The following is a 19,728-nucleotide window of genomic DNA, read 5'->3' as shown; positions in this document are numbered from 1 at the left end:
ACCAGGGCTTCTATGGTCTTGTGGAGGCCTTCTTAGGCCTAGCATGGGAATGTGCTCCCGCAGGTGAGTGGTCTGGTGGACTGGTCATGAAGGCTGAACCTGGTTCCCCAATTTCAATTCGGCAGCTCTGACCATAGTACCACATCCTCTCCCCCACTGAACACCATACTGCCCCACTGAGAGAAACTTGCATGGCCTTCAACTACAACCCAATTGTGCCCTGCTAGAAATACCTGGATGTGACTCAGTTCAAATTACGCACTAGACAAGAGCAATTTGCTGCCTAAAAAAACGTAACAACATCCTCAAAAAAGCAAACACTCATAGGGAATGCAAGATTAACTTAAGCATGTGAAATATAAGCAGTAACAACATGGTTAACGTAATGCATTTACACTCACTATGCAGAAATCAGTGAGTGATTGTGCCTGAAAAGTTAAGGACATGACTACAGGGCCCGGAAGGGACCCTCTTCAATGTCCATTGCTTATGTCCTTGCAAAACGCAAGGAGTATGGTAAAAAGACCACATCCATGAACACTGAGCCGCGGTACGCATTTTGTTTTCCAATCCACCTATCAATCCGGCATTGCAGTATCTCCAGGAGTCTTGCACTTCCTCACTCAGGGAAAACAATGCTTTTTCAAAGAAAAGATAAAACACAAGTAGCACTTCACTGGGAAACTCAATCTGGCCACTTTGTGAACACTGTCATGCTTTATTTAGTTTTTTCTTTATTTTTCATATTTTGAACCTTTTATTTGTCTCCCTCCCGAAGCTGTACTCTGGAATAGAATAAGGTCAGAAAAAGACAACGCTTGCAGCAAAAGTATTTTTCTTTTTTGGATCCATTTCAAAGGGGAACAAATAGACGAAAGGAGGAAAGAGAGGATGAGCACCCTTTCTTGAAGTCACGGATTTCAAGAGGAAGAAAGGGAGGGGGGATCAGCTGCCAGCGACGGAGCAGAAGTGGACACTGTCCTTTCCTTCTCTGGCAAGAAAGAAAAGACAGACAGGCACATGCATCATCATAGGGTTTTGCGATTCCTTAATTGCGATTATTAAGGAATCGCAATTAAGGAATAGCAAAACCCTATGCATGTAGGAATCGCTAAAGAAATAGCGATTCCCACAAATTCCTTAATTGCGACTAGCAAATTGCGAGTCGCAATTAAGGAATGTCTTCCCATTCATTCCTATGGGCCTCCAGGCCCATAGGAATGAATTAGAGATTGCGGGAACAATTTGCGAGTACCAGTAGGTACTCGCAAATTGCTCCCGCAATTTCGATGGTGCAAGGGTGTCAAAATGACACCCTATTGCACCCATGTATGTTAACTCTGCACATATGTTGCATACACACATGCTCTAAGGGCATGTGTGTGTGCAACATGAAACTTAAAAAAATGCAAATAAGTGCATTTTTCTAAGTTTTCGCAAATTACCATGAAGTCCAGCTTCATGGTAATTTGCTCACGCTAATAGCGAAATCGCTATTATTAAAACTGTAATGCATTGCATTTAAGAAATCTCTATTAGCGATTCCTTAAATGCTATCGCTATTTAAGGAATCGCTATTTTGAGATTCCTTAAATAGCGATTTGTGCATTTGGGATGATGCATCCCAAATGCAAATATACCGGTCGCAAAGGGGCAGATTCTGAGAATCTGCCCGTTTGCGACCGGTATTGTGCTTGATGCATGTGCCTGAGAGTCCTTTTCTTTCTCTGCCCATCGCCCGTCCCCGAACGGCGAGAACGACGAGCCTTCTCTGCAGGCCTTGGCGATTTCTGCCGTCCTGGGACACATTATTAAAATGAGAAAAGTAGGGGCACGGGATGTAATGAATTAAAGAAGTATGAGCACGCCGTGCCCTGCCGATCCCGCCCACTTCGACTACTGATCTGCAGTGGCATTTTGCAAATAAACCCTGACATATGATTGGACACTTTTCCTAGCGTCAGACACTTTTACTAGCATGTGACATACCTCAAACATTAAAGTACCAGACGGACAACAATAGCACATGTTACCAAAAAAACAAACATGAAATAATTACCAATTACTTACTGCATTTTGTTTTTTTAAATTATAGGCCTGGTACTGCGTGACACGCTGCTTGCTTCGTTCAATTATTGCAGCTGCGCAGTATGCTGGGGCGGGTGAAAAGTCAGGACTTTAATGTGCATTGGTCAGTCCGACTCTGACTCAGGAGGAAATACTTCCGGTTCAACATCAATGAGGATGACGGGGCCCGGGCTAATAATCCATCATACAGCATGAATGCAGCATTTGATTGGTAGCGGACATAGGGCACTAACTCTACTATGATTTACGTATGCTGAGCTTCAGCAAGGACGTCATCTCACCTCACCAGCTGTTTTTGGTGGTCCGTGTGCGGGGAGAAGAGGACCCTTATCTTGCACTACAAAGCATATGCTATGATCAAATGCACTTTAACTTGTAGACCCGGCCCTAAGAAATAAGTGCTGGTGCTAAGCACCGGAAAGCACCGGCACAAATTAAGCACTGGAAAATTAATCTATTCCAACTTCCAGCGCTCCACTGACAGAAAGTCGGGGTAAAGTTTGGCGTTGCAACGGCATGCCATGTAATGGCATGCGTTGTAATATCACATATTCTGTCTGAGGTCAAGTTATAGCAAATAAATTCATTCAGTTATTTTAACCTATTTGTTGGTCTGGAATTAGACAAGACCTTTTGATTTTACTGAAATTGTATGTATGCTACATTTTACATACAAGGGTTTTCTGCCAGTCTTCTTCCTCCATTGGTCTGTTATTGTGACATTCACATTTTCCTTCCTCCCACTACAGCATACAGTATGGGACAATGGGTCAGCCCACTTCAGCGATTGCCTAATTTTGGTGACAGCATTCTGCCCTTTTACAAGGAGCGCATCCAAACACAAAGTAGTTCCCGTAAGTGCCAAAGGCTACCATGGCAATGTGTCCTTGAGACCCCCAAAAAATGTAACTTTCAGTCAGTGTTTTATTTTGGGATTGATGAGGGCCCAGCAGCTGCTTCATAAAGAACGTTTTGCAAAAACCATGACATAACAAAACAAACATTGACAAAGCCAAAAGGCTGGCGGTAAACACCAGACTAAATGCATTTGTCAGTACTTTTCTTTTGAACTGCAGCACTGATATTTCATATATTGCAGCACTCTAATATCCAAACATACAGCTTTTACCTTTATACATTGCCATCATTCTTTTTCTTATATTGCAGTGCTGCTATGTCTAGTCTTGCAGCCAGCCGCGGCCTTGCAGGTAAGAGCGGTAGGGCCGGGTGGGGGGGTATTTCGAGAGACGATAATGAAGGAAAATGAATGATTTATTTAATTTCCCCTCGTGGTTGTCTGCCGAAATCCCCCCCACACAGCCCTACCGTCCCACTGCTCTTACCTGCACGGGCCGCAGCTGCTTGCAGCCCCATGTTTCCTATATTACAATCCTGCCCTTTTCACTATTGCAGGCGTGTTGCTGTCTACATTGCATCCCTGCTATGTCGTACATTGAAATCCGACTGCTAAGCTGTTTTTTGTATTTCACCCTTGCTTTCCTGACAGAGAGCATTGTGATTTCCTGCAGTTTACACTCCCGTCTTTTCCATTTGGCAGTCCTGCACCGTCCTCTGTTGCAAGCCTCTGTTTTCTCTTCTGCAGCACTGAAGTTTCCTGAATGTTGGTCCTGTCATTCTTTATATTACACCCCTGCATTTCCAGGATTGCAGCACTGCTGTCCCCTAACCATGAACCTTGCTGTTTCCTATAGTGCAGTACTGACCTTTCCTATGATACAGCATTCTGAGTCCTGGCTTGCAGGCCTTTGGTGTCCTAGCTAACAGTTCATTGGTTTTCTAAATTGCAGACAGTTCTTTCCTATATTTCAGTCCTCTTGTTTCCTATATTGCAAATCTGATGTTTCCTTTTTTGCAGTCCCACTGACTCTATATTGTGGTCTTGCTGTGTCCTTAATCGCAGTCCTTTTGTTTCCCAATTTGCACTCGTGTTATTTTATATATTGCAGTCCTATTGATTCATATAGTGCTTTCATGCTCTCTCCTATATGGCAATCCTGCTGTTTCCTATATGGCAACCCCAGTGTTTCCTATATTGCTGTCCTGATGTTTCCTATAATAAAGCTATGCTGTTTCTTATACTGTAGTCTTGCTGTCACATATTTTGCAGACCTGCTTTTACCTTTATTATGGTATTGCTATTTTCCACATTGTTGTTCTGTTGTTTCCTTTATTGCAGCACTGCTGGTCAATGTGTTGTGATTCTTTTGTTTTCAGTATTGCAGTCCTGCTGCTCCCTGTATTGCAGTCCTGTTTCTCCCTGTATTGCAGTCCTGTTGCTCCCTGTATTGCAGTCCTGTTGCTCCCTGTATTGCAGTCCTGTTGCTCCCTGTATTGCAGTCCTGCTGTTACCTGTGTATGAAACAGCTCTTAACTACATTGAGGCCCTGCTGTTTCCTGTATTGTTTTCCTGATGCTTCCTCTATTGTGGTTCCTACATCGCAGTCTTTTTGTTTCCTATGCTGAAGCCCTGCTGTTTCCTATCACGTTTCTGCTGATTCCTTTCTTGTGAATCTTTTATTTCCTTTATCACAGTCTTGTCTTTTCCCATACCGCAGCTCAGTTTCTTTCTATACTGTAGACAACATTACAGCACTGTGTTTATTTACCTTATTGCCGTCTTATGGTTGCCTGTATCCAAGTCCTGTTGTTAGCCCTGCTCTTCACTTTATCACAACTAACCTGTCGGTAGGTTGCAGTCCTTCTCCTTTTAATGCTGCACTTTTGTAGGTTCCCTAAACAGCTGCACTCTGATCGACTGACACCGTGTTCGCTGTTTCAGGTACATCAACGCATTGGAAGCGGATGTCGCCCATTTCAGTAAAGCGTTGAATTTCAGGGAGATTCTGAGATCGGAGGAAGATTTTCAGAAGATACTTTCAGCCCCAGAACGTAAAAGCAACGGTAAGTGCCAAGGTCTAAGATGAGTTCCAGGATTCCATCCTTTCTGGATCCCCCATATTTTCACGCATCCAGGGAGTGAACATTCAAGGTTAAAATACTATAACTATCAGAGGATTCTGGTTGGCCCTATGTCTGCCCCTTACTTTGCCCACCCCCTTGAATGTATAGAAACTCTGGGGCATATGTATAAGAAAGTGGCAGAGCGCAGGTTAGCTCTAAAAATTTTAAAGCCGCACTCATTCACTTTAGTAACGCTGGGATGCGCCGTATTTACAATAATACAGTGCAAAAAAATAAAAAAAATAAAATTAAATAAAAATAAAGTGCACCTCTGCGTCTCTTCAGGCACTGGTGGTAAATTCAGCTGCCTAGCGACAATGCAGGAACCCTTGCACCATAATGCAAGGGTGCCTATGTTGAGGAAATGATTGCTTATGTGCAGGAAGTTTTAACATATGAAAGAATGTTATTGTTTGGCCTCTTTATTCTGAAATCTATGATGATTATTTGTTGTTTTAAAAAAGAAAAACATTTATGACTATGTATTTATTTGTGCTTTTATGATCATTTTTACTTGATCGAATAAAGATGGATTGAATTAATAATTGATTGCTTATGTGCAGGAACGTGTCCCTTTCTGCACATAAACAATCCAGAATGGCAATTTGTAACTCCTAAGGGGAAGATTTACCTATATTTCACATAGCGCACTGCATCAGCCATAAATGCTGTGCTAAGTGAAAAGGAGAGAGGAGGAGAGCACCCTATTTACTATAATAAGGGACTCTCCTCCCTCTCACTAACGCCAGCACTGAAAACAGCTGCTGTGCTCCACAGAGACACCTTTGCGCCATGGTGCAAGGGTGTCTCTGTGAGTCTAGCATAGGTTTTGTACTGGAAGAGTACCCTTCCAGTACAAAATACTATACTGAGACTCACTTCAAACCTTTTCCCTATTTGTATGCCTGCTGTACAGTGCAGCACACAAGCAAAGTCGGAAAAAGAAGGAGAAATTAAAGCATTTCTCCTTCTTTGCGCCTTCTTGAAAAGGGTGCAGTTTTCTCACGCTAAACCCAATCTACTTTACTTAGTAAATTGGGTTTAGCGTGAGAAACCTTGGGTGGTTGCATGGGAATGCCCATGCCCCACTCTTGGCACGCCTCATGGGAATGCCCATGCCCCACTCTTGGCACGCCTCATGGCGCAAAGTAATGCAAGGCAGCGCTATGCGCTACTTCACGTTACTTTTTCATTATTTTCAGCGCTAAACAAGTTTAGCACTGGATAGTAAATTGGAAAACAATTTGTGCCAATTTGCGTCACTCTTGTGATGCAAACACAATGCTAAATCTTAGTAAATTTCCCCATAAGTGTGCTGCAGTCATTCATGGCAATTCGCTGTTTCTATGTGTGCTGCACAATGCCATGGTAGGACCAGGTTTTGGCACCCCTGTAAATAGGGGGTTGCCGCCTAATCTGTTTCCTGGTGCCCTGCAGCTCGCCCTGATACACGGACTCCTGGAAGGGAGACCACAAATACCAGCAGCCTTAGCGCGCGGGCACTCTATTTAAACAAGACGCCGGCCCGTGGCCCCTTGTAGCCGCCTAACCTGTTTCCTGGTGTCCTGCAGCTTGCCCTGATACACGGACTCCTGGAAGGGGGAACCACAAATACCAGCAGCCTTAGCGCGGGGATGCTCCATTTATACAAGACACCAGCCCACGGCACGGGACACGCCCGTGCCATATCCGTGCGAAGCCCGAGCCAAGGGCAGGCCTGTCCACGCCCGCCAGAGCCCGGAGGAGGCTGGGCTGGGTCACCCCCCTGAGATCTGTGACAATCTAAGCTACAGTGTGCAATTTATATTGACTATCGTTATTAGCAACTTTGCGCCCTTGGCACAAATCTTTTTGCATGATTACACAGTATTAGGTACCTTACCAAGATGAGAAAGCGAGAGGGACAGAGTGCCCAATTGGGCAGAAGTATTGTGGGGACACTTGACCAATTGTTAACCAGGGTGACTTCAGTCCTAGTACATGAGATCGAAAGGACGGAGCGGCACCTATCTTTGGAACCTTTTCTCCCAAAAAGATCTTCTATGGGGGACACGGTACCACGTATCATCCCTGATCAACCTCTGCCATCAGACAAAGTAACAGAAACAGATTCAGAAACATTTACGGGATCTATATCCCATGAACCGGTATTGACTTGTACCGCACAAAGGGCATCCACTAGGGCTGCACCTTTGAAAAAACCTTTGAGACTCACTCCTGACCCTGCTCTAAAGAGGAAGAGGGGTGTGGGCTCACAGAGACCGAAACCAGAGAAGGCCCCAAGATCGAACAAAAATGGGGGAGGGACCCAATCGAACTAGATCATTGTGGCCCAAGTTACACGGAAAATCTGTCCTCTGCTCCATGCCCTAAGATGGATAGATGAGGCCATGTGGCACAGATTAGAAACCCTGGCTGCTACTATTCTGAGCCCAATTTCACTGAGACTAAGCCGGATTGAAGAGAAATTAAATGGCCTTGAATCCCAGGCTAAGAACAACTTTTCGTGCATTAGAGGCACTATTATTAAAGGCAGGTTGAACGTCTGCCAGGGAGTCACAAATTCATCAAGCGTCAAGCAGAATAGACTTGATCATAATGCCCACAAAGACGATGTCTGCTCCCCATGATTTGGCACACCCCACATGCAACAATGCTGGTATTTGCACTGGCGTGACCTGCAGTATAACAGCCGGCATATCCAGTGAAGCTGCCCAAACCCATCCAAGTCAACCTAGCGCTAATGACTTGAACAAACTGGGGGATAATATAAACCAGCAAATGGAAAATACTAATAGAGCAACTACTGGTCAAGGGCAGCCAATGAGAACACCAGAAGGATGAAAGATTGGTCTACGGACCATCGATGACTGGAATTCAGACTTTACACCTACCTCCAGCAGCAGCCCCCCTAGTCATGGTATTGGGCAATGTATCCTCATTGCGGGAGGGCCAGGAAGAATCAACAACTTAATTAATGTTTAAGGCTTTGCACTGGATAACCCAAAAACTTGAATGGGGGGGGGCATAGGCAGGAACCTACCTAGCCAATTGATCATGGCTAGAAGAGTACCCTGGGTAGGCCCCACAAGGAAAGAAATGCAGGGAGATTGTGTGGTCCTAAATTTCAAAAATTAATTTGTTGTCAGATTTCTCCTAGAGAATCTAGGTAATGGCTTTTATAGAAATTCGTATATTACCGTGTTACCATTGGGCTTTTTCTACAAACCTACTTTCCCACAAGCAACAGGGGGCTTTCCTCAGTATAGGGAGGGACAGACACGGGGGCCATTATGGGGCAACTCTAGCCTAACAGATTTGAGGCTTGAGAACAGATTTGCACCCTTATCTGACCTAGAAGCGTACGACTGACTACAGTCAGTGAAACCAAACTCCCCAGAGACCTGTGAGAGTCAGCTCATTTCGGCCCCAGTTGCTGGCGAGAGTCCACAGTCACTTATAATACAACAGGGGACACAAAAAGCGGCTCTAAAAATAGCTTCATGGAACGTGGCTGGCATTATCCCAAAATTGAGCGAAAACAACTTGTTAAATGTATGGCAAGATTATGAAATAGTATGTTTTCAGGAAACGTGGGCTGTGGGGCCAGTATTTATAAATGGATATCACTCCTTTCAGACTGAAGCTATGCCGTCAATTTCGGGGAGGGCCAAGGGGGGTATCCTGACCCTAATTCGAAATGATTTACCGGTAAAAGTTAAAAAGTGTGACCGCACAAATTCAAACTTCCACAAACGTATGATGGAGGTACAACAGGAAGGGATATGGCTACTAATACATTTTTATAATAATAGATTTGGCCCAAATATGCATTTAATTGGAGGTGAGGTATGCAAGTCAATAGATAACATTGTATGCAACATTAAGGACGTGAACGTCAGTGTTATCTGGATGGGCGATTTCAATATACATCCTTGTAACTATAATGAACTGCCTGTCTGCGGACTAGAGGAAATGGGGGGACATCCAGTATATCACTTCGCACACAATGAGTATGGCAATTGCCTAAATAGGTTCTTAGCCTCCTTTAACATGGGAGTCATTTGTGATCCATACCCCGTTATATGAAATTCATTGGGAACTTTCCACCGAAACGAGGTGGAGTCAACTATTGATCACATACTTTTATCAACTCCCCTTAGCTTAAGGTCTTCCAAGGCAGGAAATTATTTTTCAAATTTTAGTGACCATGCCTTTTTATCTATGGAGCTGAAGGTATCTATATGGGACATACATAGCCATAAGCGAGTTCCAACTCCGATTTTGGCAAGGAAAATCGGAGTCCAACTGAAATGGGCCCATATCGATAAAATAAAGATGATCCCAGAAGTTATACTTAATATATGAGATAAGATACTATTGTGCTTAGAGCCAGAAACTGATGCAGGGGAAGTGGTGCTGGCCTTTTGTGACATTTTAGAGAAGGTAAAATCGGCCCTTACTCGAACAAAAATGCCACACAATGTAAAAGGTAGGGGCTGGTTCGACTCACCGTGCACTAAAGCGAGGAAGGCTCTGATCCATGCCTTGAAAATTAGGCCTAGAATTCCGGAACAAATAAAACTACTGCGGGCTTCATATAAACTGGCACAGAAAAATAGAGAAAAAGCCATTAAGGAAGATCAATGGGTGGCTCTTGATAAGGCAGCCAGGACGGGAAACAGTCGTGATTTTTGGAAGCTGGTAAACACACCATATTTTAAAAATTCTAGCGACCCCACAACAGACACAAATGTAGATGAGAATATTTTTGCTTTAAGCTCCCACACCCCAAACCTGTCCACAACCATAGAGCAAAAGCGCCATGCTCCCCTCTAATTTTCACTTCATGAAGTTAGAGAAGGACTAGAATCCTGTAGTATGGGAAAGGCCCCTGGACCGGACGGTGGCCCAATAGATTTCTTTCAAGAAAATCCACACTTATGGGTACCGCTTCTAATGAATGTCCTGAACAGCATAGCTCTGGTAGGTCCTCCCCCATCATGGTCAAAGGGCGTCATCGTCCCAATTCACAAAAAAGGAGACAGGGCCAACCCAAAGAATTATAGACCAATTTCCTTGCTGGATACATCATCAAAGCTGATGGGCCGCCTCCTCCTCTCAAGGTTAGAGGGGTGGGCTAAGGAAAACAACATCTTAATCCAGGCCCAGTATGGGTTTCAGCAGGGTAGGGGCACCGTGGACCAGTGCTTGAATTTAGCACTGACCATAGAAAAATACACCAGACTGAAGGACAAAAAGATTTACATGGCTTTCATGGACTTAACGGACGCATTCGACTGTGTGGTCCATGTTAAACTATGGAACATAATGGAGGCGATGGGGGTTGATCAACCCATACTAAACTTTATTAGACAATTGTACCTTAATGCTGCGGCTCCATTCCGTTATACCAAGGATGGAGGATGCACGCGCCCTTTTAAAATTGCAAGGGGAGTTAGGCAGGGCTGTGTCCTTGCCCCATTTCTCTTCTCCTTATACACGAACGGAGTCGAGAAAGCACTCACTGTGGCTTCCTGAGATGTCCCTGTCTTTGACTCACAACCGCTACCAATATTGGCTTACGCAGACGACGCGGTGTTAATCGTCAGAACAGGGCTTGGTTTACAACGACTAATAACCGCATACATTTCCTTTATGGAGTCATTACAACTGAAGGTAAATCAAACTAAGTCCTTTGTAATAATAGCGGGGGCGAAATAAAAGAGATAAAATGCCGCATCTGTACGCGGATGCTGAAAGAACAGAGGTGGTGGATTCTTTCCCCTACTTGTTTTTTTTTTTATAAAGACCTATCGTGGTCAAAGTTGGTGGAAGGAAGGAAGCTGGTAATGGAGAGAGGTATCCCTGCTGTTAAATCCTTTGCTCGGAAATTGGGCGTCAAACCCCTCCTACCTATAAAAAATATCTACCAGGCTAAGGTAAAGGCAGCAGCGACTTATGGGGCTGGTGTGTGGGGTGTGGTGGCGCCAACATCACTGCAAACCATGGAGAACACCTTTTTCAAATCTATAGTGGGACTCCGTCTTTCTTCTTCAAATTATATTTTACATTTGGAATTGGTCTTGCCTTACATTTCAGATTCAATACAGCAAGCCCCAATTCCCCTTTGGCATTCAATCTGGCGGAGAGATACAGTGACACTTACACAAACAATAATAAATAGTTGCTTAAGCATGGACAAGTGGAAGATGTCTAGATGGCTTAGCTACGTGGAGCCAGTTCTAAAGGAAATTGGTCTCCATGAACTGTTTAAGGACCCACTGGCTTGTAGAAAGGTTTCTAAACAAAAGGACACCAACATGTTCTTACTGATGTCTGAGTACAAGCGAAAGGAATACAACAAAGAGAAACAAGCGGTCTGCATATACCGCCAAATTCCTCCACTAATAGAGGAGGGGTATTCCTATTTAGTAAATGTCACCTGGCCACAACACAGATTTATATTACTGAGGTTCTGCATGAACATGATCCCTTTGATGTTAGGGTACCCTGAAAAAAGATATAACCACTCGGATCTAAGTGTGAGTCCATGCGATAACCTCTAACCACAAACAGAATTGCATCTAGTTTTATTCTGCAAGCTCTACGAAAAAGAAAGGAGTGACTACCTTAACCCAATTTTAAAACAAGGGAATATTAACCAGTGTCGGATGGCACTATATTTTTTTAAATCATTACCCGACCCTCTGATTTGCTATTCGGTAGCGACATACCTATGGGCTTGCATGAGAAAGAGGAAGGGGGTGGGGGGGGGGGGGTTGCTAAGATCTGCGAATCTGTTACATGACTACTAAATTGTATAGTTTTAACATATGAAAGAATTTTATTGTTTGGCCTCTTTATTCGGAAATCTATGATGATTATTTGTTGTTTTAAATAAGAAAAATATTTATGACTATGTATTTATTTGTGCTTTTATGATCATTTTTACTTGATCAAATAAAGATTGGATAATTGAATTAATAATTGATTGCTTATGTGCAGGAACGTGTCCCTTTCTACACATAAACAATCCAGAATGGCAATTTGTAACTCCTAAGGGGAAGATTTACCTATATTTCACGTAGCGCACTGCATCAGCCATAAATGCTGTGCTAAGTGAAAAGGAGAGAGGAGGAGAGCACCCTATGTACTATAATAAGGCACTCTCCTCCCTCTCACTAACGCCAGCACTGAAAACAGCTGCCGTGCGCCACAGAGACACCTTTGCGCCATGGTGCAAGGGTTTCTCTGTGAGTCTAGCATAGGTTTTGTACTGGAAGGGTACCCTTCCAGTACAAAATACTATACTGAGACTCACTTCAAACCTTTTCCCTCTTTGTATGCGTGCTGTGCAGTGCAGCACACAAGCAAAGTCGGAAAAAGAAGGAGAAATGAAAGCATTTCTCCTTCTTTGCGCCTTCTTGAAAAGGGTGCCGTTTTCTCACGCTAAACCCAATCTACTTTACTTAGTAAATTGGGTTTAGCGTGTGAAACCTTGGGTGGTTGCATGGGAATGCCCATGCCCCACTCTTGGCACGCCCCCATGGCGCAAAGTAATGCAAGGCAGCGCTATGCGCTACTTCACGTTACTTTTTCATTATTTCCAGCGCTAAACAAGTTTAGCACTGGATAGTAAATTGGAAAACAATTTGTGCCAATTTGCGTCACTCTTGTGATGCAAACACAATGCAAAATCTTAGTAAATTTTCCCGTAAGTGTGCTGCAATCATTCATGTCAATTCACTGTTTCTATGTGTGCTGCACAATGCCATGGTAGGACCAGGTTTTGGCACCCTTGTAAATAGGGGGCAGAGTCAAAATTAATGGGTGTTGCAGTGAAAATTCCCACCGCTTTGCCCACCCCTTTCGCGCTAAGTATAGTAAAAGGGTGCCTTATTTACAAGGAGGCGTTAAGCCACGTAAAGCCGCCTTGTAAATAAGGCAAATCCTCTATCGCCACAGTGACATTCCTGTGGAGACAAGTGCTGGTAAATATGCCCCTCTGTTCCATATAACTAGCACACCAAAGATGTTCCTAATTTAGGATTATTTAACTTTCTAATTACAGCTCTAGACCATTTGTGGTACAAGCTTAGATAAGTAAGGCTTAAATATGAGTGTGTGGCTAAAATATGGGTGCATCAGTGATATTTTACATGGCATGTTAGCGGTGTGCACACATGCATAATACATGGGTTTTGGGCAAAGGAATATGCAAATCTGCTACATACGGTACAACCATGCAACTACCACGATTGCAAAGAGGAAAGCTTTGTTTATGCATTTATGCATTCTCCCTATATATTAACAACTTATTTTTATATAGACCTTGTTGCCAAAAGAGCCAGTGCTTCCATAGGCGAAGTAAGACAGCAATATTAAGGCATCACCAAAAGATGGTGCCAAATTAAGAAGGAAATGTATACAAACTAGCACTTTGGCTGGGGAGGTCCTACCTTCCTCATAAATTATCAGCATGAGGAAGGATTGTTGCTTATACATTTTGGAAATGTTTCAGATGCCATGGTGGCCCAAAGGTGACCAAAATATAACTATGACCTAATCTTCTGTGGATGTTGAAAATCTAGACTTTTAGTTGTTCTACTATACGTATGACATATGATGGTTGCTTTAGAATGAGAGTAATTTGGATAATGCTGATTTTTAGATTCGGTATGAGTGGGTACAGTTGCTCCAAGTGGTGCAGAGGGTGGCGGTGTTTTGCCGAGTGCGGTAAATAACCCACCAACATCCGCTTAAGTCTGTATTGACCAAAGTACTTATTTCCAGTCTTTGCCTTCAGTAGATTTATCATTCCAGACACAGGCTCAGAATCGGCTTCTCTTGGTTAACAGAACAAAGTTTCAGTGATCAGGAACCTCCAAAGGCTGTCACTTCCTTACCTCCTTCGACCCCAGCCAACAAAGCAGGCTGGTAGGATCCTGAGGACACCAAAATAGGTCATGCAGCGGGAGAGACCTCTACACCAATATGTGACTTAAAAGGCTCCCCCCTCCCAGGATCAGATGCATGAGCCAGTCATACGATTAGTGTACTAGCCCATTTGAGGACCCTAAGCACGGTCAGTCCTCTAAGCATATACAGCACGAGTACTAAAAATGCTTTAACACGTGGTTTATTTTTACCACTCACTTTTTTCACTTCACTCACTTAATTTGAGAGATCCTGAAGAAAGCCCCAATAATTTCCAGTGGGCTGAAACATGTCGACTATCAAAGGATAATAGTAGGTTACACACAGTATCCTTAACACATTATCCACTCTCTTGTTTTTAACATACCCTGGATCACCAGGAATAAAAGTAATTAACAGGTAGAATTCCAGAGGTATTTTTAAATTCACACTCACTTCATCACACTCACTGACACCACAAACCTGCTCCACTGTAAACAGGTGTTGCAGCACAGCTGAGTAGCATTCGGCTACTCAGCTGGGACCCGATGATGAAGCATGACACCAACCAGGTTGGTGTGTGAGGGTTTTCTAGACAAACTTTTGAGGTGCCAGACACTACTGTGTCAGACAGTCATTTAACGTGGCTGTCTTAGTTGGTTTGAAATTACATTTAGGGACAAAGACGGCCGTCCACCAGTCCTAGCTCTCGCCTTTGTTTTTTGAATACATACATCTTACCCACTCATTTCTATGATCACAGAGTATGGCTTATGTTCATTAAACATTATATCCTGAGGATGAACCCTTCTTATTACTGTAGGTTAAAACACTGTCGACGCTTGGGGCACTTGGGCATTTTCTTGATTGCTTTGTTTGCATTGATATTAATGACTCAAACAGAGCAAACATCAACAAAATGTTATAGTTCCTTTGCCTGTCTGTATTACAGACACTTGTATGTTTCTTTTAATTTTCTCTCACTGTGTGATCACTTGAGCACTGTCAAGATGCATTAAATTTCATGTATGCAAAGAAACCAATCATGGCTGATGTCACTATTTTCTATAACTAAATTGTTATCCCTTGATGAGCAACTACTAATGTTTTATATGTAGCAGACATTATGGGTACACAGAGAAAGATACTGCCCTAAACGTAGTCCTCTAGAATGCTAGTGGCATGAATACCTCTCCTGAAGGGAATATCCCTTATCCGTCTGCACGCCCTTCAGAGGAAGTCTGATATTCTACCGGACGACCGCAGTGGCATAAAACACAGCTGAAGTGCTAGAACTGCTTCTCGCTGCAGCCAAATAAAATCCATAATCTTAACTCAGATTATGTAGCTGTTTGAGGTTGCCTTAGAACCATTGTTGCTGTTTAATGGGCAATCTTGGAGCCTCTTTCGGCTGCCAAGGAGAGAACAGTTAGGGGTCAAAGGTTCACAGACAAACTAAATGTCCCCTATCTTACTCATTTTGATTTGAAATTATTGTCAGTCCACTCAGCAGCTGAGAGCTTGGTGGTTCAAGTCTTATCTCGTAAACTGAACCTCAATACTTTCCCTATGGCTCTCCTCGTGAAAGCATTGGAGTAGAAATGTCTCCTGCATTGTAAATGGGCAAGTACCCCAACCCTGAGTACTAAACTGCGAGTATCTGTTATCCTGACTTTTAATTTTTGGCCCTGGAGGCATGCAAATCTAGCTTGTGTCTAGGCCTGGCCCTGTCTGTTAGAGGTCTGGTTTTGTTCTGTGGCCTGTAGGAGTGCACCATGCATTACCTCATTTCAGATAGAGGAGTACTGTTCCTGCCATTAAGTATATCACATAGAGTGGTGGTGGCAGCATACTCGTTTTTAAGGATCAGTAGTGTGACCACACCTTTAAACTGGATCAATTGCGTGGAGGTCTACTGGCCAATTTGGGAAAAGTTCTGCTCCTATGCACTTGTCGAGTTCCCTCGAACAAACCTTCAGAGAGCGTATTAAGCATGTTGATGTCTGTAGCCTATGTGGTACATGCATGGTGTGTTTGAATGAGCAGGAATAATGGTGGTCAGTGGGATCCATTTTGGATGCCCCGTACCTGGCCTTGCACAAGAGGGGGAGTGAGGACTGTGTTTCTAGATAGCCAAAAGTGTATTTTTCACATTCCTGTGGCTGCAGGAAGGACATCTAGACACTGAAGTGAAGGGACGAGAAACAGCTATTTGTTTTTTGTTATTCTATGAGGCTTTTTGGTCAGCATGTAGCTGTTGATTACCTCCTGAGCACTGCCTTTTGGTTGAGGGATGGGATCTGCTGTCTCTATTGTGAAAGGTGAGGAAACCTTTCGGTGAAGCTTGCCCTTTTTTCCCCCTGATTGCTCCTTTTGATGACAGCCAGGTGCAGAAACCTCACAACTCTTTAAGGCTCTGTTGTGGGTGCTTCACGGTGGAGGCAAACCTTCTGTGTCAAGCGTTACTCTACACCAAGGCTGTGTTTGGACAACAGCTTGGAAAGAACACTTGAAAAACTAAACTATGCTAAACCAGTTCTAGAGTTTTAGACAGTGAATCCTTGTCACCTGTCTGCCAATTGTTTATAAAAGAGGGTCCCAACAACCCCACTTTGTCCCAGTTTAAAGTCTTCTATTGCCAAGGAATAGTCATAGGGTTGCTGTGCTATCTGGGCTAGTGTTTGCCTAGCATCCAATTACCCAGAGGTTAGAGGACATTGCCTGAAATCTGGATCTCTTGCTGGAGAAGCTATGTACCTGTCCGGAGGTGTGTAGAAGCCTGCCTAGTGATGAGAGAGAGGGAAGGTGCTTGCCGACACTGCAGGAGAAAAGACTGTCTGGGAAGGAGCATAGTCCAGCCCGTCTCCCGTGGCTGTAGGTTGCCCAGAAGAAGCGGACTGGTGGAGAGAGACTCTCCCAACAGTTCCAGGTGGAAACTGTGACTTCACTACAATGTGATTGTCATGGCCCAGTCACTGCTGTGCTGGTGTGTTGCCAATCAGCCCATGAAGGGCACTATTTGCCACATTTCTTACTTTGTGGAATTATATATTCCAAATTCCTGATCAGCTGATGTGGGGCTGCATCTGCAAAATCTGTGACCAGCCATGTGAGGCTGCATCCGCCAAACTCCTGATTGGCATGTCTTGGACTCCATCTGAAGAATCTATTCCCGGCGGTTCTCTTAACCCCTTCTGTGCCACGCCCTTTCCCCCTCCTGTGCCGGGCGTTTCATTAGTGGGCGGGTTTCATGACTAGATAGTCTATTCATGGGCACATCGCGACCGTGCTCCATGACGAGACTATCTCGTCATGGGCACAGAAGAGGTAAATGGGCAGACCCTTCCATCTCAAGAGTCTTTATTGCAGAGAAGGCCGACTCCTTCCTGGAGAGTATTAAGAACAGCCTTCATAAACAGTTCCACCAACAGTAATGTTGTCTCTGGGGCTTCTCAAGAAGGCAATCCTCATTGCAACTGCACATTTCCTCGCTGGCTCAGGCACCCCCCTGCAACTATATTGCTCTTTACATGTTATGGGTGGACCCAAGGAATGCAAGCTCCATAAATTGCAACATCCTCCAATCTTTTCCATCTTCCACTGAATCTGATGCCTCAGTACCTCTTTGACTACTCCAATTCTATCAAATGCTTTTGGAGAGCAGGGTCTTTTACTTTACAGTGAATTTGAAGAGGTTCGCAGTCAAGTGCTATAAGTTCCAGTGTATCCGTAAAAATCTATACCCTTCCCCTTCTCTGCTCTCCACCAGTTAACCCCCTCCCTCTGCCTCGATGCGCTCTCCAACACATGCCTTGATGTTGGAAGTTCTTGCCCCGCTGATCAAAGGAGACAAAGAAGTAGTGCACATGGAGGCAAGGGGACCAGGATCTTAGCCTCTTTAGCTCTTGGTCCCAAAAAGGGCATGGGTCTCGGACCCATCCTAAGTCTCGTGACTCTTTTCATTTGGCAATAAATGTTCAAGATGCTACCCCTGACCCAGGGGAATGGTTAGGTCTCCTCGGCATCAAGTTTCATGTGCCAATCCTTTCTGCTCACAGGTGATACCTCCAAATCACTGTGGGGTCCCAGCACTTTCAACTTCCAGTTCTAGATTTTGGTGTGATGACAGCTCTGCAAATGTTTGCCAAAGTGCTGTCCCAGGTAGGGACTTTGCTCATGAGGTCAGGTGTTCATGTAGTTCCATACTGGCTGGTGAATTCTGAGGGGAATATTTACAAAAGAATGGCAGAGCGCAGCATTAAGCTAAAAATGCAGCGCTCTGCCATTCTGAAAACGCAGGGATGCGTCTCATTCACAAGAATGTGGTGCACCCCTGTGTTTCCCACTGCATTGGCACTACATTTAGCTGCTTAGCGACAATGCAGGCACCCCTGAACCATAGTGCAAGGGTGTCTGTATTGTGGGACATTATTGTTTATGTGCAGAAAGGTGTTCCTTCCTGCAGGAAGGGACATAAACAACCAGCAATGGCGATTTGTAACTTCTATGTGTTCTGCTTTATGCACAGGTATCCCTAAGGCCATGGTGTTGTTGTGAGATGTGTGAAATACAGAACCAGAATTTCTGTATGTTGACAGTGGAATATTCATCCACTATGCAAGGCAGACTGTACAGAAAACAGAACATCAAGTAATTTAAAAGAGGAGACAATCCCTTGTGGGTGCCAGAGCTGGGCTCCAAAAGGGTTACAAGTAACATACATGCTATTCTTATGTCAATCATATATCTATCATAAAAGTCAACTCGGGCTGCGTCATAGCTCATGCTGCGTAAGCCGGAAAAAAAGAAAGACAATACCTGTACACATGTGAACACCCTTTCATGCATTGAGTAGTTATGTTTCCCCCCAAAAACTGGCTTATCCGGAAAAAAACGTTACGACGGCAGAGACGGGAGGAGACAGTTGTTTCAAAGAGAGTTCGGTGAGGAAATGAGGGACTTATCATAGCGCCCCAGATGCCGTATTAACTAACCTCAGGATTACTAGGAATACTGTTTTACACAAAGCTCTAAATACGATCTATTCGGGCAACGACCTAATCTATTTTTTGCGGTCACGGAGACCGAAGATGATTGGAACATTATTATGAAACTTTGTATGCTGAATTTACAGAACGACTTTGACCTACGTCCTATGAGCCGTCTCACTTCTCCGCACAATTTGTACGATATTGAGCCTTGAGAAAGTCACTGTGGTGACGAAACGCGTGCTGGCTGTTTCTCATGTTCTTCACAACAAGGACTGGACTACTATTCACATCATTGAAGATATTTTATGATTGTATTGACAAGACCGAAATGTTCCAGTCCTTGCAACTTTTTGTACTAAGTTTGATACATTGTCATTATTAAATAAATCAATGACTGTTTAGATGAATACACTTTCTGTGTTTCCTGTGTCATGAGGAATTTCCCTTTTCCTTTTTCTTTGGGATAGATTGACAGAATACTGTCATTAGTTTAATCTGAAATACTGTGAGTGCCAGGGTTTCTTTGTTTGTAAGCATTTCACTAGTTACTGCTGTTCCTTGTGTTTTCTACACCTTAGGTAGTGGGGTGTTTTACCCTTAGTGGCACCGATCCTACTTTTCTATTCAAAGGTTATTATTTATATTTACTCTGTAAGCCCATACGTATAGCAACCTTGAGGTGCGACCCGTGTATCCACAACTACCTTTTCTTATCTGAAAACATGTTGGTTAGATAGACATGGATCCT

At 43.8% G+C, this 19,728-nt stretch overlaps 1 protein-coding gene across 2 annotated transcripts in view; it reads left to right on the top strand.

The window, feature by feature from the left end:
• The window catches only part of GUCY2C (guanylate cyclase 2C), a 489,600-nt gene that overhangs the window by 99,468 nt on the left and 370,404 nt on the right, over window positions 1-19,728 (top strand). For both annotated transcript variants that reach the window (XM_085601431.1, XM_085601430.1), the window contains exon 5: window positions 4,889-5,010. In XM_085601431.1, the coding sequence (XP_085457557.1) occupies window positions 4,889-5,010 (122 nt within the window). The remainder of the gene's footprint in view (window positions 1-4,888; window positions 5,011-19,728) is intronic.

The sequence above is a fragment of the Triturus cristatus genome, chromosome 4_2, assembly GCF_964204655.1.
Source record: "Triturus cristatus chromosome 4_2, aTriCri1.1, whole genome shotgun sequence".
NCBI lineage: Eukaryota > Metazoa > Chordata > Amphibia > Caudata > Salamandridae > Triturus > Triturus cristatus.
Note: the sequence above shows the minus strand (reverse complement) of the source record. Positions and strands in the feature narration are given on the sequence as shown.